This window comes from Zonotrichia leucophrys, chromosome 3 (genome assembly GCF_028769735.1).
Source record: "Zonotrichia leucophrys gambelii isolate GWCS_2022_RI chromosome 3, RI_Zleu_2.0, whole genome shotgun sequence".
Classification (NCBI taxonomy): Eukaryota; Metazoa; Chordata; class Aves; order Passeriformes; family Passerellidae; genus Zonotrichia; species Zonotrichia leucophrys.
In genome coordinates this window covers 91234647-91251137 of record NC_088172.1, presented here as the reverse complement: position 1 = coordinate 91251137, position 16491 = coordinate 91234647, and the positions used below count along the sequence as shown (strand labels likewise).

At 46.0% G+C, this 16491-nt stretch overlaps 1 protein-coding gene across 4 annotated transcripts; it reads right to left on the bottom strand.

Annotated features, from left to right (window-relative positions):
* Positions 1-3813: 3813 nt before the first annotated feature.
* On the bottom strand, positions 3814-16054 carry LOC135445010 (uncharacterized). Of its 4 annotated transcripts, XM_064707046.1 has the most exons (10): positions 15890-16054; positions 14097-14171; positions 11698-11784; positions 9930-10041; positions 9167-9311; positions 8378-8491; positions 7641-7785; positions 7084-7232; positions 6460-6599; positions 3814-5107 (listed from the first exon to the last, which is right to left on the bottom strand). In XM_064707046.1, exons 4-10 carry the CDS (start codon positions 10033-10035, stop codon positions 4986-4988), a joined length of 921 nt encoding a protein of 306 aa, XP_064563116.1. In that variant the 5' UTR covers positions 10036-10041; positions 11698-11784; positions 14097-14171; positions 15890-16054; the 3' UTR covers positions 3814-4985. The 4 variants fall into 4 exon arrangements, with proteins under 4 accessions (XP_064563116.1, XP_064563115.1, XP_064563117.1 ...); XM_064707045.1 differs by lacking the exon at positions 15890-16054 and having other exon boundaries at positions 11698-11803; positions 14097-14121; XM_064707047.1 differs by lacking the exons at positions 14097-14171; positions 15890-16054 and adding an exon at positions 11873-11999.
* Between the last annotated feature and the right edge of the window lie 437 nt (positions 16055-16491).

Below are 16491 nucleotides of genomic sequence, written 5' to 3'. Positions count from 1 at the left end.
TTCTTCATTGATTAAACATCACATTTTACCAGCTTCTTGGCCAAAGGCCTTCAAGACCCTTGCTTCCCAAAGAGAAGGGAGAAAACACAGCATCCTTGTGTGGCTATTCAAGGGCTTGGAGTCAAATTTTCCAGCAGGGAAGGCCCGTGGTGCTATCACTCAGCCAATGCATGTTCTGAGCAGTGCCCCAGCTCTGCTGGGAGCAGGGTCAGGCTCCGGGGCTGCTCCAGCGTTTTTTCCCACAAGTTCAGCCTGTGCTTGAGTCCTGCCCCAGCCCAAAAGCCTTTGCTGAGATGCCTTTGACAGAGGGAGTGAGCTGATCTGCCGACACGGGGCTGTCCCAGCAGATAAAATAAATATTTAGCTGGAGAACATCTAACAGTTTTCAAAGAGCCCGGGATGGCCCAGCATGTTTAGACTGTGTGCATAGCAAAGGCTGCTGCTGTCTTTAATCATTTTCTTATGTATTCCACGCTTTTATCTGGAGTTCTTCACAGTCCTCCACAGGGAGGTTTGTCCTGTTCATCTCTGCATCACAGATAAGGGAATGGGGGTGCAGCCAGCGAGGGTGCTGGGGGTGCTACATTTGGAGCTGCCCTTCTTTGTGTTCCCTCTCCAAGGCCAGAGTTCCTCCAACAAGATGCCATGGGAAGTGCTTTCCATGTTTTCCTGCTGGTGGTGGCCCTTGTGGCTGGTGCCACTTGTGCCCACATCTCAGCAGCAGTCCCTGTCTCCCACTGTGCCCCTTGCCCCTGGATGCAGCCAGGAGATGGGCTTGCAAGGTGGCTCTGAATTACAGATGAAAAGCAATGTTGCTTTCTGTTCTGCTGCTTTGCATTGTGGAGTAACATCTCTTCTCTCTCAGCTTTATTTATTTATTACTTCATTTCACAGATGTTTTAATATAAAGTAATTAGTCCTGAGGGTAGCGTTAAGCCAAGAACAAATTAGGCTGTAACACAATGTCTCCCCTGCCTGGGTGCTCTGTTTTTTGGGAGCCCAGCAGGCAAGGCTGCTGCCTGGACTCTGCCTGAGCTCTGTAACCAGGAGCATCCCGAGGGGGCGCAGTGTTCTGTGGGCAGGGTGGGGCCCAGGGAGTTCTGCCTGGAGCAAGCTGCTGCTGGTGGGAGGTGCCAAAGGGAAGCTGCCCCCATCCCAGCCTCCCTTCAGCTCCCACCACGGCTGAAGGGGAGCCAGCTGAGTCCTAAGGCAAGAAATGAAGCATGGTTTTCTCTGGAAGCTGTGTGCGCTTTAATGGGGACCTGACCCAGTGTCTTATAAACTAATTTTTTTTTAAAGAATTCCTTTTGAATTAACACATTTGCTTTCTCAGTACAAATGCATATTTCCCTTGCCCCACAATTTCTCCCATACAACATTCTTTTGAATCAGATTTTCACAGAAACTTTTACTGAAAACAACAGCCTAACAACCTCAGAAATATCCAGCCCAGCCAATACATCCCTATGGAAAAACTGTGACAAACTGATGGGTCATTCTCAGAGGGGGCTGCCTGAGCAAGAGCTGGCCCCAGAGTGGGGAAGGAGCATCCCCACACATCCCCAGACATAGCCCTGAAGTTACACCCCTGTGTAACTGTATAAAACACCCAGTGGTGTTTTATAGATCCCCCTGCTTTTCCCTATTTCCCTGTGTAGCCGCAGAGGGAATCTCTGCAGAGGATGGGAAGTGTAAACCCAGATTTTATATCAGAAAGCAAAGTATACCTTTGTGTCCTGGGAACCTCACCATGCCTGGCTTTGCCAGCCCCCTCCATCTTCCAGCCCCATGGATGTAGGGGACTTGGGTCACATCCCAGGCTGGGCTACAAGGCACTTGAACCTTTTCAGAACCACCTTTTCACAAACTAAACTAATTTTTCAGGCCTTGCCTTCTTAAGGCCACCAGCTTTCCAAGAAATTTTAAATCCTCTAAAATTCACCCAAATCCCATAATCCCTCATGGAAACAAAGGCTGGACTGATTATTTTTTGCTAAAAGGTTGGCAGGCTTCCAGCTTTCTGAAATGCAGCTCTGCCGAAAGAAAAATCTTTTGTGGGCAAAATCATGTACTGGTGGTTTTGGAAAGACAGGTTAAAATAAGGCATTTCAGGAAAAACAAAAAGCCTTTAAAAATAGTCTTGAAGCTATCTCTATCCCCAGGTCTGGAAGAGGAAGGGTCACACTTATTTTTTATCTGCTTTCCCCCTTGCCCACTGAAAGAGAAAGGGGCAGGCGGTTTATTTTTAGGATCCTGTTCCTGCTGCAGATGCAAGAAAAGCCATTTTTCCCAAAGCTGGCTGGAGCTTTGTGTGCTGGGACAGCTGTGGGAACCTCTGTCTGCCCCAGCTATGAGAAAGTAGGGCTTGGAGGGGGTTTTGGAGACCAGGAAATTATTTGTGGGTGGCCAAATGAGGGTTGGGGTAGCTCAGCATTATCAAGGCAGTCATCAGGGGCTTTCTCACTGGGAGGTCTGCAAAGATTAAATGGGTGCTGCTGCAGCACCTCATCAGCAAAGGGCCTTTGAGTCTCCCCTCACAGCTGGTTTTGGGGTGGTGGGAACAGGGGGAAGAGCAGCACCCACCCTGTGCCACCACCACAGGGTGCCCTTGGGGAAGGGGCTCACATTCCTGAGCTGCTCCTCAGCTCTAGGGAGCATGGATGGGCAGGGAGGCATCTCACTCCCCGATGCCACAGCTCTTCCCAAACCCATCATAATCTCCTGGGAGTGCAAGGACCAGGGCTGCACAAAGCCCTCAGGATGTGGGTGCACAGTAGCTTTAGAGAGGCAGGAGGGGGTTGTAGGTTTGACTCCTTCCCTGCCATTCCTGATACATGATTTACCTCTGCTGCTGCCAGAAATGTGGAAATGTCTGGGTGAGCATGGCCACCAATACCCCAAACCCTGTGCCCAAGTGGCAGGGGCCAGGTAAGAGGGTGTCACTTGCAAGGTGAAGCACAGCATCATTTGGGACACCCCTGCAATGACTTCTGTCCTCTCAGTTCCATAACAGCTTTTTGCAATTCTCCAGTCTAGCTTCTCCTTTACCATCCTAAATTACTGTCCATCCTGAAGCAATCCCTTCATTTTTAGTGACCACCTCATCCAGCCCGTGACACATGGCTCCAGCAAACTCCCTTCCTGGAGAAACATCCCCTCTCCTTCCCAGCTTTCATCTCCAGCAGGAAAACTTTGATTTTCTTGGCAGCTTTTGTGCCTCTGTAGAGGCCAGTGTGATTTTGGAGCCCTTCAGGTTTGTGAGACAGGACTTCCCTTTGCAAAAGCCCTGTCAACTCTCCCCAGATAATTAATTGCATTCTTTGATACGGCTTCTTGTCATGTGGCCAGCACAGAAACGAGGTACAGACACCAAGAAAAGTCCTGAAGGCATTTTTCAATGTCCTGTGGAAAAGCAGTGCAGCTGCCCCAGTCCAGGAGCTGCTTGCAGTGCTCTTGCTGGGAGAATACAAAACCCTCCCATGCATTGACTGCTGCACAGCCTCTCAGCAGCTCCTCACCTTGCCTGGACCCCTTAATCCCCATGCCAGTGGATTTAATACCCCTGTATTAAAGAAGGCAGCTTATGGAGAGGCTGCTGGGAATTTATTAGCTGGGCTCTTGGGAGGCAGAGCCAATAAAATAGAAACTTAATGAGCAGCATGCTGGTCAAAGGAGTTTAAATAATACCTAGCAATCTACATCCTCCAACTCTTCACCTCCAAGGCTGAGCATGAGTGGAAGCAGCTACATCCGTGAGATCCCAGCAAGGGACCAGAGTCACTCTGGAACCCTGGGCATGGGTGAGGTGGGAGCCAGGACAGTTGCTTTAGATGATTTACAGAGTTAGTGGCACAGTGGTAGAATTAGCTGATTTATTTGAAAATTTAAAAAAAACCACACCAGAATGAGGAGAAGAATTGAATTACAATGCTTTTGGTTTTTGCTAAATGTAAACAACAGCATATGTTATTTTAGAATTTAGTTTTGTTAATAATACTGCAGGATGCACTGACAGCACCTTCCTGGTGCAAAGACTTTCCAGACACCTGTGAGGCACCACCAACTCTCAATTAGGCACAGGAAGGAAAGGCAGTGGTCCAAAAATTCAGTCAATCCAGTTTTAGGCTTCCTAATCCCAACTCAGAAGTGGTGAAGCCACATGAGAAGGCACTGATCCAGGATGAACTCGCTCTACCGGTTCAATTTTTTTTTTTTTTTTAAAAACAGGTTTCCTTTGAAGCATCAGGCTTCACCCCAGATCAGGTACCAGCTCATCTGTACATCTAACCTCCTTCCAGAGAGGCCACAAACCCTCCCCAGTGAGAGACATCCAGCCAGCCCAAGCCGAGCACAGCTCAGGGAAAGGCAACATATTTGTGTCAGAAATCTCCAGTCACTCCCCCTGCCCCCCTGATCATCAAACAGCAGAGCTGGCACTGCAAAGGCAGATATCAAATTGTAGTATCTGCTCCCGTCATGCTGAAGAGAAGCAGGAAAGGAGCAGTGGCTGCCTGCAGGAGATCTGCAGACAGCACCAGGGCTTGAGGATGCTCAGCACCAATGGGCAAGGGAATGACAGACATCCCACTGCTCCCCTGGAACCCCAGGGACAGTTCACTTGGATCTGCACTTCAAAGAAAGGGAGATATCAAGGGAAAAACAAGAACAACTGTGTGTGCAAGCCTTCTGGGTGCCTGTTGGCAGGAGAAGAGAGCCATAGCCCAGGCACTACAAAGGTGCACAGGGGTGCTCAGGACTTTTTCCTGAACTTTTCCAGGGTAAAATCAAAGGGATTCAAGACAGGGTTGTGAGTAGCTGATCCAAGGGAATGTGGGAGCAGGACACATTTGCAGATGCAAGACATCTGCATTTGGAATGGGAATAGGAGAGAAATGCTCAAGGAAATGGATACAGGAGGGAAGGACCAGCACATGCCCAATTCTTTTTTCTCCCTTTCAAGTATCAGCCATGAAGTGCCAGAGGTCTCAGGCCACTGTGCCTGATGGGCCTCGGGATTCTGATGCTTCCAGTGGTCTCTTCCAGTGTCTCCATATGACTAATCCCAGCCGAACAGCAAAGATCAAACATGTCAGTGCCAGCAGAACAACTGGGGAAAAAACACAGAGGCATGTTAGGGCATAAGAAATGACAGTGCCTCTTGTCATACTTCAGCTCCCAGAACGGGGGTATTCAGGGAAAGAGAATAAAAACCACAATTGCCTGTACAGGATCCATTACCCCCAGAGTTGTATCTCTCAGAGTTTTACTGCTATGCAGTGAAACTTGCCCAATGCTTCCAGGTCAAGGAATGTCTAAAAAGGGGGAGGCTTCCTGGACACAGGAGTTAAAATACATTACATTAACAAAATATTCCAAGAATAGTTGAACTATATAAAGAAACATGTCTAGTTTGGGAAAAGTACATTCTCGTCCTACCAGCCAAACCAGCTGAACCACTAAGAATGAAGTTTTGCTGGTAAGCACTACCTACTGCAGAAGCAGATCTGCCTGCCAGAGACCATGCACACCTCCACATTCCTGGTGGCCACAACCATCAGGAGACCTCCAACCTCCAGTGCTGCCATGGCTGTGGCAGATAAGCTTTGCCAAGTCCTGCTGGGTGCTTTGAGACATGGCTGGGCTCCAGCTGCACTTAGAGCCAAGGGAACTGTTCTGGAGCAGCTCCAATGGTGGTTCCAGTCCAGCATTTAGCTTTGGCCACTGGTATGTGGCAGTGGGAAGGCTGAAGGGTGGGAACATGCTCCCTTCTGCTGACCCCGCAGTGGGAATAGGCATCTCAAACCATTTCAGCAGGATTCAGAGTTCACACAGCTCAGTGCCTTTCATGCCAGCACAAAACTGCTCATAATGGTACAGCTTCTGCCAGACTGTGATTGTACAGAATTTGGACAGCTTAAGCCCATTTACTATGGATGACTACACTCAACTCTGCTACAGTGGCTGGCAGCAACCAGATAATCCCAGGAAAACTTGTTAAGGCTAGCCTGGGCTCTGCATAGGGGAGGAGCATGTGAAGCCCTCTGTGGGTCAGAAGCTCATGCACTGCTCCCATATGCCCAAAAATACAGGGCAAATGGAAGTCCATAGCCTTCATCCCTTCCCTTCCTTTTCCTTTCCTTCCCTTTCCTTTCCTTCCCTTTCCTTTCCTTTTGTCAGATGGAGCTGCTGGAGCAGACAAGTGGGTGATGGAGCACTGAAGGACAAACATATTGCACTGGGAAGTGAACTTGAGACAACACAAGCTTTGGGTTCAGCCCCAAGGCTCATGCGCAGTGATTTCTGCTCTGCTCTTTCCTTAGCAAAACAAATACCTTCAAATATGTCCCTCGTTCTGCTTTTAACAAGTAATGCTTTTCAAGTGGCAAGCCTCTGCCCTCAATACAGAGGGAGATGTGAAGTGTTTACAGGCCCTCTTTTGCAGGAGTTGGGAAGATTCACCTATAAAAACATCGTTGGTCAGTGTGGATGAGAACGAGCCACTCCTGCACGCGCTGCCAGTCAGAGCTGCTATCACCACTGGGTACACTGTGAGGTTGTAGCGGACGTACTTGTCAAGAAAGTAGTTTTCTAGATAAAACCTGGGAAGAAAAAGAGTGACCAGAATAAGAATTTTCTCTGTGTTTTGTTTTCCATTCCCTAGGAAAAGAATTAGACAGAGAATGAGGGGTTTTGTGGGCCGGCTGGGACAAGAGTCCAAAATTTTTCATTTACTAATATTCAAAAAGTTCATAAATTATTTAATTAAGGTAACTTTAGGGAAAAATAAAGCCAAGTTTCATATGGTTTCTGTATCACACCTTCAGATGTAAACCTAAGGCAGGCTGGGCTCATGAAAGTCACAAAAACACATTCCTGGCCCACAATACTTATTGGCACTGCTGAGATCAAGGGATAAAAGCTCTGCCCAGACTCCCAGTTCATCTGCCATGAATTATAACAGAGGCCTTTTGCACTCGGTGTTGGGAGAGGGACGAGTGATGAGTGAATTGGAACAGCTGGTCACCACTGGTGAGAGGTGGAAGGGGTTTCTGAGGCTTGGTGGGGACCCGTGGGGTTGCTTACCATATCACCAGGCTGAGAGCCAGGATGCTCAGGGAAGCAGTGGTGGCTTTCTCATTGGGCACGTTCCACTTGTAGATGAGCACAACGGCGAAGTTCAGCAGCGTGGCAATGCTGGTCCATGTCAGGTACAGGGCCAGCCCGTTCTGCACCTGCCACACAGCACAGCAAGGGACAGGAGTGACACACTCTGTTTGTCTTTGGTGACCCCTAGGCCCCGGTTCAGTTAAGCCAGACTCCTGGACCTAGCTGCAAGAAAAGTCCCTCAACACAGAGAAAAGGTGAAGCCTTGGAGTCCCGAGGGGCTCCAGAGATCCAGCCCAGCTATGTGTCACACTGGTGTCTCAGGAACTGCCAAGAACAGAGCCCACTCCCAGTTTGTGCCAAGAGATGTAGATGCCTTTCCAGAAGGTTTGCTAAGAACCTTTCTGTGCAGGGCAGAAATTTTTCCTTAGCTATGTTCTGCCACTGGATCTTGCACTTTTGATACCTCCAGCACTGCACAGATGTTGTTTTTATTTCCCATTTACCCACAGGACAGCTTCTCAAAAGCCTCATACCAGAATGCGGATGAGCCAGAGCTCAGCCTTGTGAGCCTTCACAAACCACGAGGAATGGATGCTCAAGGCTCGGTGGGAAACATAAAGGGAGGCACACGTGGTAAAAGAGAGGACTGCCAGGAACACCAGGGCTGGAAGGAGGTATCTAGGACAAAGAACATGAACACACACAATAGACATCACATTTTTCTCACTGGTGTCACAATGCCTTAATTTGTAGCTTTAGTGTTCGGCCTTTACTGGCTCTAAGTCGATCAGCCTTTAATAAAGGTAATCACTACACATAGCCTTCATTTTGATGTATTGCTGTTGCTCTTTTACTCTGTTAATCATGAAGTTGTTTTTCTGACTCCAAGTGATTTCTTCACCTCTTGACAGGGTGCTCTCATAAGCCCTTAATGTGACCATCATTATGGAAACCATCCAAGGCAAGGAGCTTAACTGTGTTAATAAAGAGAGACATGGCTCCTGTCTTACCTGTGCAGGTAAAAATGTAGAACAGCAGCTTTGAGGAGATCTTAGACTTCAATGACCAATCTGTTTCATGGGCAAGATGACAACATAATGCAAGCCCCCCAAACTTTTATGAAGGCTACATTTTGGCAAAGCCTGGCATGGAGTTTTGCAGGCATGATCAAGTGTTCACACACAAAGTTAAAAAACAAAGAGGAAAAAAACAGTACTGGGGTGATCCCATCAAGAGTGTTATAAAGTATTTGTAACAAAAGACAACTTACTCTCGGTCCCACAGAAAGAGCCATCCAACATTGAGGCAATTATTCAGACACCATGCCACATAAAAAGGTGTTGGCAGCAAGTCTGGCTTTATGAAGACATATCCAAGTTCATTCCTGCCAGGGAAAAGTGGGTATGGAGAGAGGAAAACAATGCCTGCATTGACCAAACAAACCTTTCTGGCCTCATTTTCCTTATATTAGGAGGGACTTTATATTGGAATTAAACATTTTGGCTTAAATCAGACTATTTCTCCTCTGTGTCCTTCTCTGATACAATGCAGAAATACCTGTGGCTTTCCCTGTCAGGCAGTTATTGATCTCATTACCCCAGGAAAAGTTTCCAGTCCAGTTCAACAAACCAAGAGACTCCCCAGTGCTGGTTGTTTGATCTCTAACAGAAAGTAAACTCAAAGCATTAGCTCTGTAATCCATTAATTTTGCCCCTGTGGATTCTCAGCCCCTAGCAGTGGGTAAGAGCAGGTACTGGGTAAATCTGTCAGATTCCCTGAATCACTGGAAATGAATCCTCATAGAGGAGTTTACACACTTTGATGCCTGTCCACTCTCTAGAGGAGTTAATGCACACCTGCAAACTGCTTCCCAGCCTTGGATGCTGGACATAAGGGATGCTCCAGCCACAGAGCTTCAACATGCCAAGTCAAGATAGATGGCAGTGGGTTTGCTCTTGCTAGAAACCCCTGAAAGGAAGGGAAGAGACTGAGCTACTCCAAAAGGGAAGAGTCACTGTCCCTGCTCATTTATGCCATAAAGAGTAAATAGGGAAAATACCTTCGACAGATGCCTGACAAGGCGTAGAGGAGCCAGGCGAGCTGCCAGGCGTAGATGACGTTCCAGATGAGGAAAGTCCAGCCAGCTGGTGTGAAATCAGTGCTGTACTTGGCAGAGATGTTTCCAGGGGTTGTCCTGAACACACCTGTGGAATGTTATTGCAGGCAAAAGTGTTATTGCATTCAGAGGATGGGAAAAGACTGCTGATTTTCCTTAACCTTCAATATTCCTCCCTGCCTCAGTGGGTTCAAGGATGATGAGAGCATGCCCTTGGTGCAAACCAGCCACGTGCTGCAGTTGGTTTAGACATCCATTATGGGATCACTGTCCCTTACTGCGAGCACCATGCACCTGCCCTCTTAGACAGAGCCAGAAAAAGCAGCTGTCTGTGTAATCCAGAGGATGGCATGATGGCATTTCCTGGCAGATTCAGCCAGGTAGTGCTCAAATGCAGCACCACTGTCATCTACAAACCCACAGCAGCGTCCTGAACATCTTCCACCAGGGATACAAGGGTGTGCAAAGACTGCCTTTAAACCAGCATCAGATCCAGGTTCAGCAGGGACATTATTTGGATTCCAAGGGACTGGTTTGGCTGTAAACCTGGAGGGTGCACCAGCTACTTCCAGCTTTCACAGAACAAAGTGTATTTGGAGAGTTGATGAGGCAGCAAACACACCTATCCCATCTAAGTCACCTTGTATCACTGCATGATATAAAGCATGAAACCCACCTCTGAATGAAGAAAATTTGCTTGCATTACCTTTGAAAGTCCCAGTGGCATTTCCAGCATTCATTATCACCATGACCGTGAAAGTAGCCAGAGACAGAAACATCACCAAAATCTTCAACTTGTGTAGAGCATCCATCTTACTCTGAAACACATTAGAGATATTGTTGGCTTATCCTAAAGGAAGCCTGGATTTGTTCCACATCCCAGAGACTGTTTTAGAAATAACGTTGTAAATTCACAAATTTTAACTGCCAGCTTTTATTTGTGGAGTTTTCATTAGAACTAAAAAGGCCTTTGCATGGGCTAGGAGCATCTCACTTTGACGAGATCTTGTGAGGTTGCAGAATGGAAATGGGAAGCTTTGGGAGAGCCACCTGCTCTGCCACTCTCCGTTGCAAGAGCCATAACTTGAGTTTGCCTAAGGTTTTCACAAAGGCCTAAAAAATTAGCCCACAAAATTAACTTATCTGGCATCACTGTTTTACTGAAATAAACAGGGTCATCAATTTTTCCCACTCTAGGAAGCAAATATGAAAATGTTGAAGTCTTCACTTAGCAGCCAAGTGCCTTTTAGTTCAACATAACTTCTCACATTTACCTCTCTAATCCTCTAACTCTGACAAATTAACTTCCTTTCATGGTGCTATTACCTCCTCATCTACTGGCTGCAAATAAGCTTTAACTGCTTTAGGACGTCTCAAGCACTTTATAGACTATAAAATCCACATTCTACAATTTTTCAAAGTTAGTAAGTAGTGACTTGAGCTTTCCCAAGAGATTTCCATTAGTCCAGCATTTATTTTATGCTGGAAAAGTTTAGTGGCACCTCTAAGAGTAAGCACATACACACCCAACTATAGGCAACAGCTTTATTTCTCCTCACAGCTCAGCACTTGAGCTGCTTTCTCTGTACAGTGGCACTTCAATGCTTTCCAGGGTTGGCAGGAGTAACAACTGAGTTGTTTCACATTACTCAGTCTTGAACAATAAATTCCAGTTCCCACTTCAGTGAATTGTTTTATAGTTCCAGGCTTTGTTCACAGAACGGGCTGTATCCAGACACGTCACAAGGAAGTGGGAAGGGAGGTTCTGTTTTCTGTGAATCTATACAAGTTTTTTCCCTTTTCAGTTCTATCTTAACAGAAAAACACCCTTTTAAAATATGAAAATTAAAATCCTATGTGGAAGAATGCAAGATATGAAATCCCAAGTAGATTTATGTCAATCAAATTGTAAACAACATGTTCAACATGTTGTCTTTAACAGATACACTGGATTAGCAAATTTTGAAAAGAAAAATCCACCGTTGTATTATTGTGTTATACTATTGTATTGTACTATTAGAGATATCATTTCTGGCTCAGGAAATAACTGACATGCAGATTTCTGAAAGCCATGAAAACGTAGAAGAAAAATATCCCTGTACACTTGTCCATGATCAAGGAAAGAATATACGAACAGGACATTTTCCTGCTCCAGTACACAGGGTTAGCTCATCCTGTGACCTCCCTGCCCGGCTAAAACTCTTGACTTCCCACTGTCCTGCAGTTGACTTCAGCATCACATTTCTTTTCCATTAGCATATTTTGAAGAACCTTGATTGCACAGCTTCAGAGAAACCCGTGTTTGCTTACAGAAGTCCAGGAGGAAAGCCTTATTAAACAGGTCAATAGTTTCACTAGTGCCTCTCACCTCCTGCCTCCCTCTAACTTACTGCTTGCAATAAATGTCTGCAACACTTCCTGCCTGCAGTCTCCAGTCACAAACACCCATTAAAAGAATCAGAAATATTACTCACAGGAATCCACACAGGCTTTATGGCAGCGTTTTACAGCTGTGGTTCAGCTACAAGCGGCGCTGGGGAGTCTCCGCCTCCGAACCCTATCTAAAGAGATTTCATACAACTGTCAGCAGATTAATAATCACTTATTATTATTAAAAGAAAAATAAAAACTCACAGAAGTTAGACATACTCTCTGTCTGTGTGCTGCTGCAGCCTCCAATTGGCTAAAGCCTCCCAAAAACAAGCACTTATGCAAGAGAAATGTGATTACTTAACCAAAGCCTTTTATAACAGCCAGACATTTCATATAACATTGCACTTTCCCAACTTGTTGGCAGACAGTAGCTAATGAGTGCATGCTCTGGGCTCCTGCCTGCTTTGTCCTTCCTCGTCCCTGCCAGGGGGAGGGAAACCGAGCACTTAATGTGAAATACTGCACCTCAAAATCTTAGTGCTCCGGAGCAGGAAATGCTGGCAGGGGGTGCTGGAGAAACAGACTGGATTTGGGGTTTGGGCAAGATGGAGATAAAAATGGTTTGAATTGGAAGGGAGCTGAGAGATCGTGGGGCTCCAACAACCCCCCTGCCATGGGCAGGGACACTCCCCTCTCGACCAGGTTACTCAAAGCCCCATCCAGTGGCCTTAAACATTTCCAGAGATGAACACACAGATATAATACACAGAACCACAGAAAAGTTTAGGTTGGAAAAGAACTCCAAGATCCAGTCTGAACAAAAACAACACAGATCCATAGTCTGGATCCTATGAGCATCTTCAGATCTTCCTACAGCCCCAGATGGAGATTGGGTCACGAGTAAATTTTCATTCTTTGATATACAAAAGGCTCCTGCCCTGCAGTGCAAGCCCACCCCACAGAAGCAGTGCAACCCATGCAAGCTGATCAGTCTCCACCTGCACCTCTGTCTGCTACAGAACCACAATCTCACCACATCCACTCCTTTCATTTTATATTTCTGCTTGTTTCCTCTCAAATTTAAACTTTTATAGCCAATTTAAAATATTCTTCAGCATCAAAATGTTATTTACCTTGTGCAGCCACAGTGCTTACCAAGCAGACAGTCTGGCTGGCAACTGCCCCATGTGAAATATAAAGGCAGTGAATTAACTAGCAACTATCTTCACCCTTTGGAAACAACATCATGGGACTGGGAATTAACCCAGCTGGAGCTTCCTTGGCCATTGAGATGGGGTGGAAAGCCCATGTGAACATGGATTTGCCAGCTGTGGGAAGTGCAGGGCAGCCAGCCAGCACTGTTGCTGTCTGTTTGTCTGTGTAGGTGGGAGGTCCACCCTTTGGAGGCATTCTGAGGTCCACCCTTTGGAGGTATTCTGATGTGGAAACCGGTGGTTTAAGTATGATTATTTCTTATTAGCCAGACAATGTGTTGTGCCCTATACATGGATCAAAAACAAGAGCTGCTTATGCATAGCATGTTCCTTGAAGAAGACAGAAGCCTGAGCTCACAGCATGGTGGCATTGGCATTTTTCTCTCCTTTTTTCACTTTGTGAACCCCTCAGATATGTACACACTGACTCTGCCCATGTCCTAGAAACTGCCTTCAAGTCACAAGGTTGTAAGCACTTGTTGCAGCAAGCATGGGCTGAAGTACAAGCAGAACCATTACAAACACTGTGTGGCCTTTTCCTCCAGCAGATTAAAATCTTTTTCTACACTGGAGCATGTCTTATTTATGGCCCTCTATGCATATCTAGTGTGTATAGGCATATATATGTCTTTATCATCAGATAGTCCGAATGACCTCAGCACAATGTCAGACATTACATTTTCATCCAACAAATGGGTGGCCTAAAATTCCTCACTGAACACAGGCCATTTCATCAAACATGTGCCTGTTAGGCACAGCTGGTCAGCCAGGTCCATGCTGACCTAAATCTAGGGAAAGTTCTCCATGCAGGAAACACTGGACATGTGCAAGAACCAAAATTCACCCACGTGCCCCCCACACACACCTTGCTGCCCCATGTTCTTGCTGGTTATTCCAGAATGCATCTCTTGTTGCAGTGAGACCAGTGGAAGCAATGCCACCACAGTGGTGGCCTTGTCCTCTGGCCACACTCTGTAATCCAGGCACAAACTTAAAGCCCACATTCTGGGTTTCAGAAGGTTTTGGGGTTTTTTCCAGAATAAATCACAACACAGGCCTTGGATAAAATATTCAAAATTATTTTATCATGCAGCTCTACAAAAATCCCCTCAGGTACATCTGTAAAATACAGAGCAATGTACTTAGTGCTTAGAAAGTTATTAAAATTGAATGTCTCTTGCTTCACTAGGCTGCACAGCATTCCCAAAAGTGGGAATGCTCAGGACAGCTATAGCTTTAAGATACCAGAGTTAAACTCAAAGGAAGTTTTTATGGAAAGGCCCTACCTTTCTATAGTGTATCTTCTCTGAGAGAACTTTCAGGCTTATTTCTTCCACATGGGTTTGAATATCTTTGCTGGCCTGTTGAGGAAATAAAATTATATTGTCACAGGAGTGGCAAATGCAGTTATATCAATTTCAGACAAGAAATGGCTGCTAATGTTTGGATGCACAAAAAGAAGCATGATAAAATCCATATTTACAAGAGGATGTGTCTTGAAATCCAGGTAATGCCGCTGAATGAAATCACTGGAACCAATTCCATGACACAGGCAGTGGTTGGTACATTTCAAGATAAATTGCTTTGAATCAAATATAAGTTTGTATTCATCTGGCTCATGATAGAGTAAAACAGTTTCCAACTAACAGTTATTTTACCATCAGGGCAGTTTTCCACTGATAAACAGAGGAAAATCCAGGCTCTTCCTGTATAACCAAAAACCTTTAAAGGGTCTGCCTTTAGACTCTTTACAGTCCTCATTTGTTTTCAGAGAAAAAGAAAATACATATGAAAAGAAGCTGCTTTTCAAGAAGGAGAGATCTACCATGCCCACCCCTCCCATGCACACTCCCTGCAGCCCCAAGAGGTGCTCCAGCAGCAGCTCAGCCACCAGCACACCCAGCAGAGCAGGACTGCTCGCACTGGGACCAGAGCTCCACTGTCACTCCCCAACGCTCTGTAAGCCATGTAAGCATTTACAAGGTGATGAGCTGGCATGAGCAGACTTTGTGCTGGTATTAGTGCCCTGCTGACAAGAGGAAGATCCTATATTTTTTTAAAAACCCTCAACATGAATCCTCCTGCTAGTAGCTGAAATGAAACATTATGAGCACAGACAGTTTGAGTCCCAGAACAGAAAGTGGAAGCCAATTGCTTTCTACCTAGAGATGCCCCTGTGGAGGCCCTGTCCTCAAAATAAACTCATTTTGCACTGTGCAGGAGCTGAGAAAAGTTCATCTGCGGGCAGCTCACCCACCTAACGGCACACACTGCCATCAGCAGGAAACTCCAGAAAGCAAAGCCCCAGAAACACCTCCCCAGCAAGGCAGGAGCTCAGATATTATGATCAGCCTGCCAGAGCCTTCTGTCCCCACCACCAGCAATGACAGGTTTAAATCCTACAGTTATTCTGCACACTCAGTACTCCAGTTTAATCCTTGCAGCCACTTGCTCTAACTCCAGGGCTTTCCCAATGTGCTGGGCAAACTGGCACCCATGAGTCAGTGACCTCTTTGGAAATCATTTTCAGGCCAAGTTCAGCAAGTGTTGACAACCAAATATACTAATCTTCTAACAACAGCTCAAGCATCCTAATCCTGCAGTGGGTTAATCTGGGTGCCCTCAATGCCAGGGATTTGCTTTTCCTTGCTGCTAGAAGGGATGGGATTTGGCTCTGCACATGAGGATGGGCACACAGAGAAGAGGATCTGTGTTAGCAATCCCCTTTGGGTATTTTAAGAAGGAAAATCATCTGCTTTTTATTGTTGGAGAGCAGAACAGATCCACCCTTTGGCAGCAGGGAAATATCCCTATGTTTGAAGGAGCAAGAAGAGTAAGGAACTCACTACCCTTGTATTTTCAACTTGACTTTAAGCTGCCATGTTAAAAATCACTGACTCATCTCCAAATCTTTTCATTGAACTCTAGACTAAGGACATCATTGCAAACATTTATGTAACTCAAACTAAGCCCTGCCAACTCTTGTGAGAGAAAGAGGGTAAAAGACAATGCACTTTTTTCTCTAAACTGAACTTCTAAGAAGTAATAAAAAATATTATCCCCAGATGTTCTCACTTACTGGTTAAGGATTGATGAGTTTGCCTTCTTCAAAGGCAGCCCAAGAGTTTTCCTGCAGCAGTGTCCAGTGTCTGCCAGGCAGCATCCACAGCATCAGCCCAGGAGCACATCAGCAGGAAGGCACAAGGAACAAGGAACTCAGCTGCACAACCACCCCTTCAAACTGGATGGCTGGGAAGGGATGAGGAGAACAGCAGAACTGAGCAGCATTGAACAAATACACATTTATATGGTTGGAAATCTTCAATTTATAAACTTCTTAATTGAATAAAGGTTATTTTATTCAATCCCATGGCATTGCTGTTGCTCACAGGAGACTCCCATGTCCTCTTCCACCACTGAAGGAACGACAAAACCAAAAGCATTCATTCAGCACCCTGCTTGCTCAGTGTCACTTCTCTATCCTTATTGATTTTAAGAACACACACATATTATTCTCCTGGACACCTCATCCCTGTCACCTGGGAATGCTCCACAAGCATTTAATTGTTTCTCTCCCCACAGTTCCATGAGGAAAGCAAAAGCCAGCCCCTTGCACTGTCTCTGAGCCCTCACTGGGTACCGGGGGCTGTTTTGCAGAGCTCTCAGGGCCACCAGCATGGC

What these genes read in the sequence shown, in the direction of transcription:
- LOC135445010 (XM_064707046.1), bottom strand. Translation starts at nt 10,035, where the DNA reads ATGGATGCTCTACACAAGTTGAAGATTTTGGTGATGTTTCTGTCTCTG. An exon ending in TTGTCAGGCATCTGTCGAAG is followed by an intron (nt 8,492 to 9,166) that starts GTATTTTCCCTA and finishes TTTCCCTGGCAG; the next exon opens with GAATGAACTTGGATATGTCT. An exon ending in GCTCTCAGCCTGGTGATATG is followed by an intron (nt 6,600 to 7,083) that starts GTAAGCAACCCC and finishes TTTTCTTCCCAG; the next exon opens with GTTTTATCTAGAAAACTACT.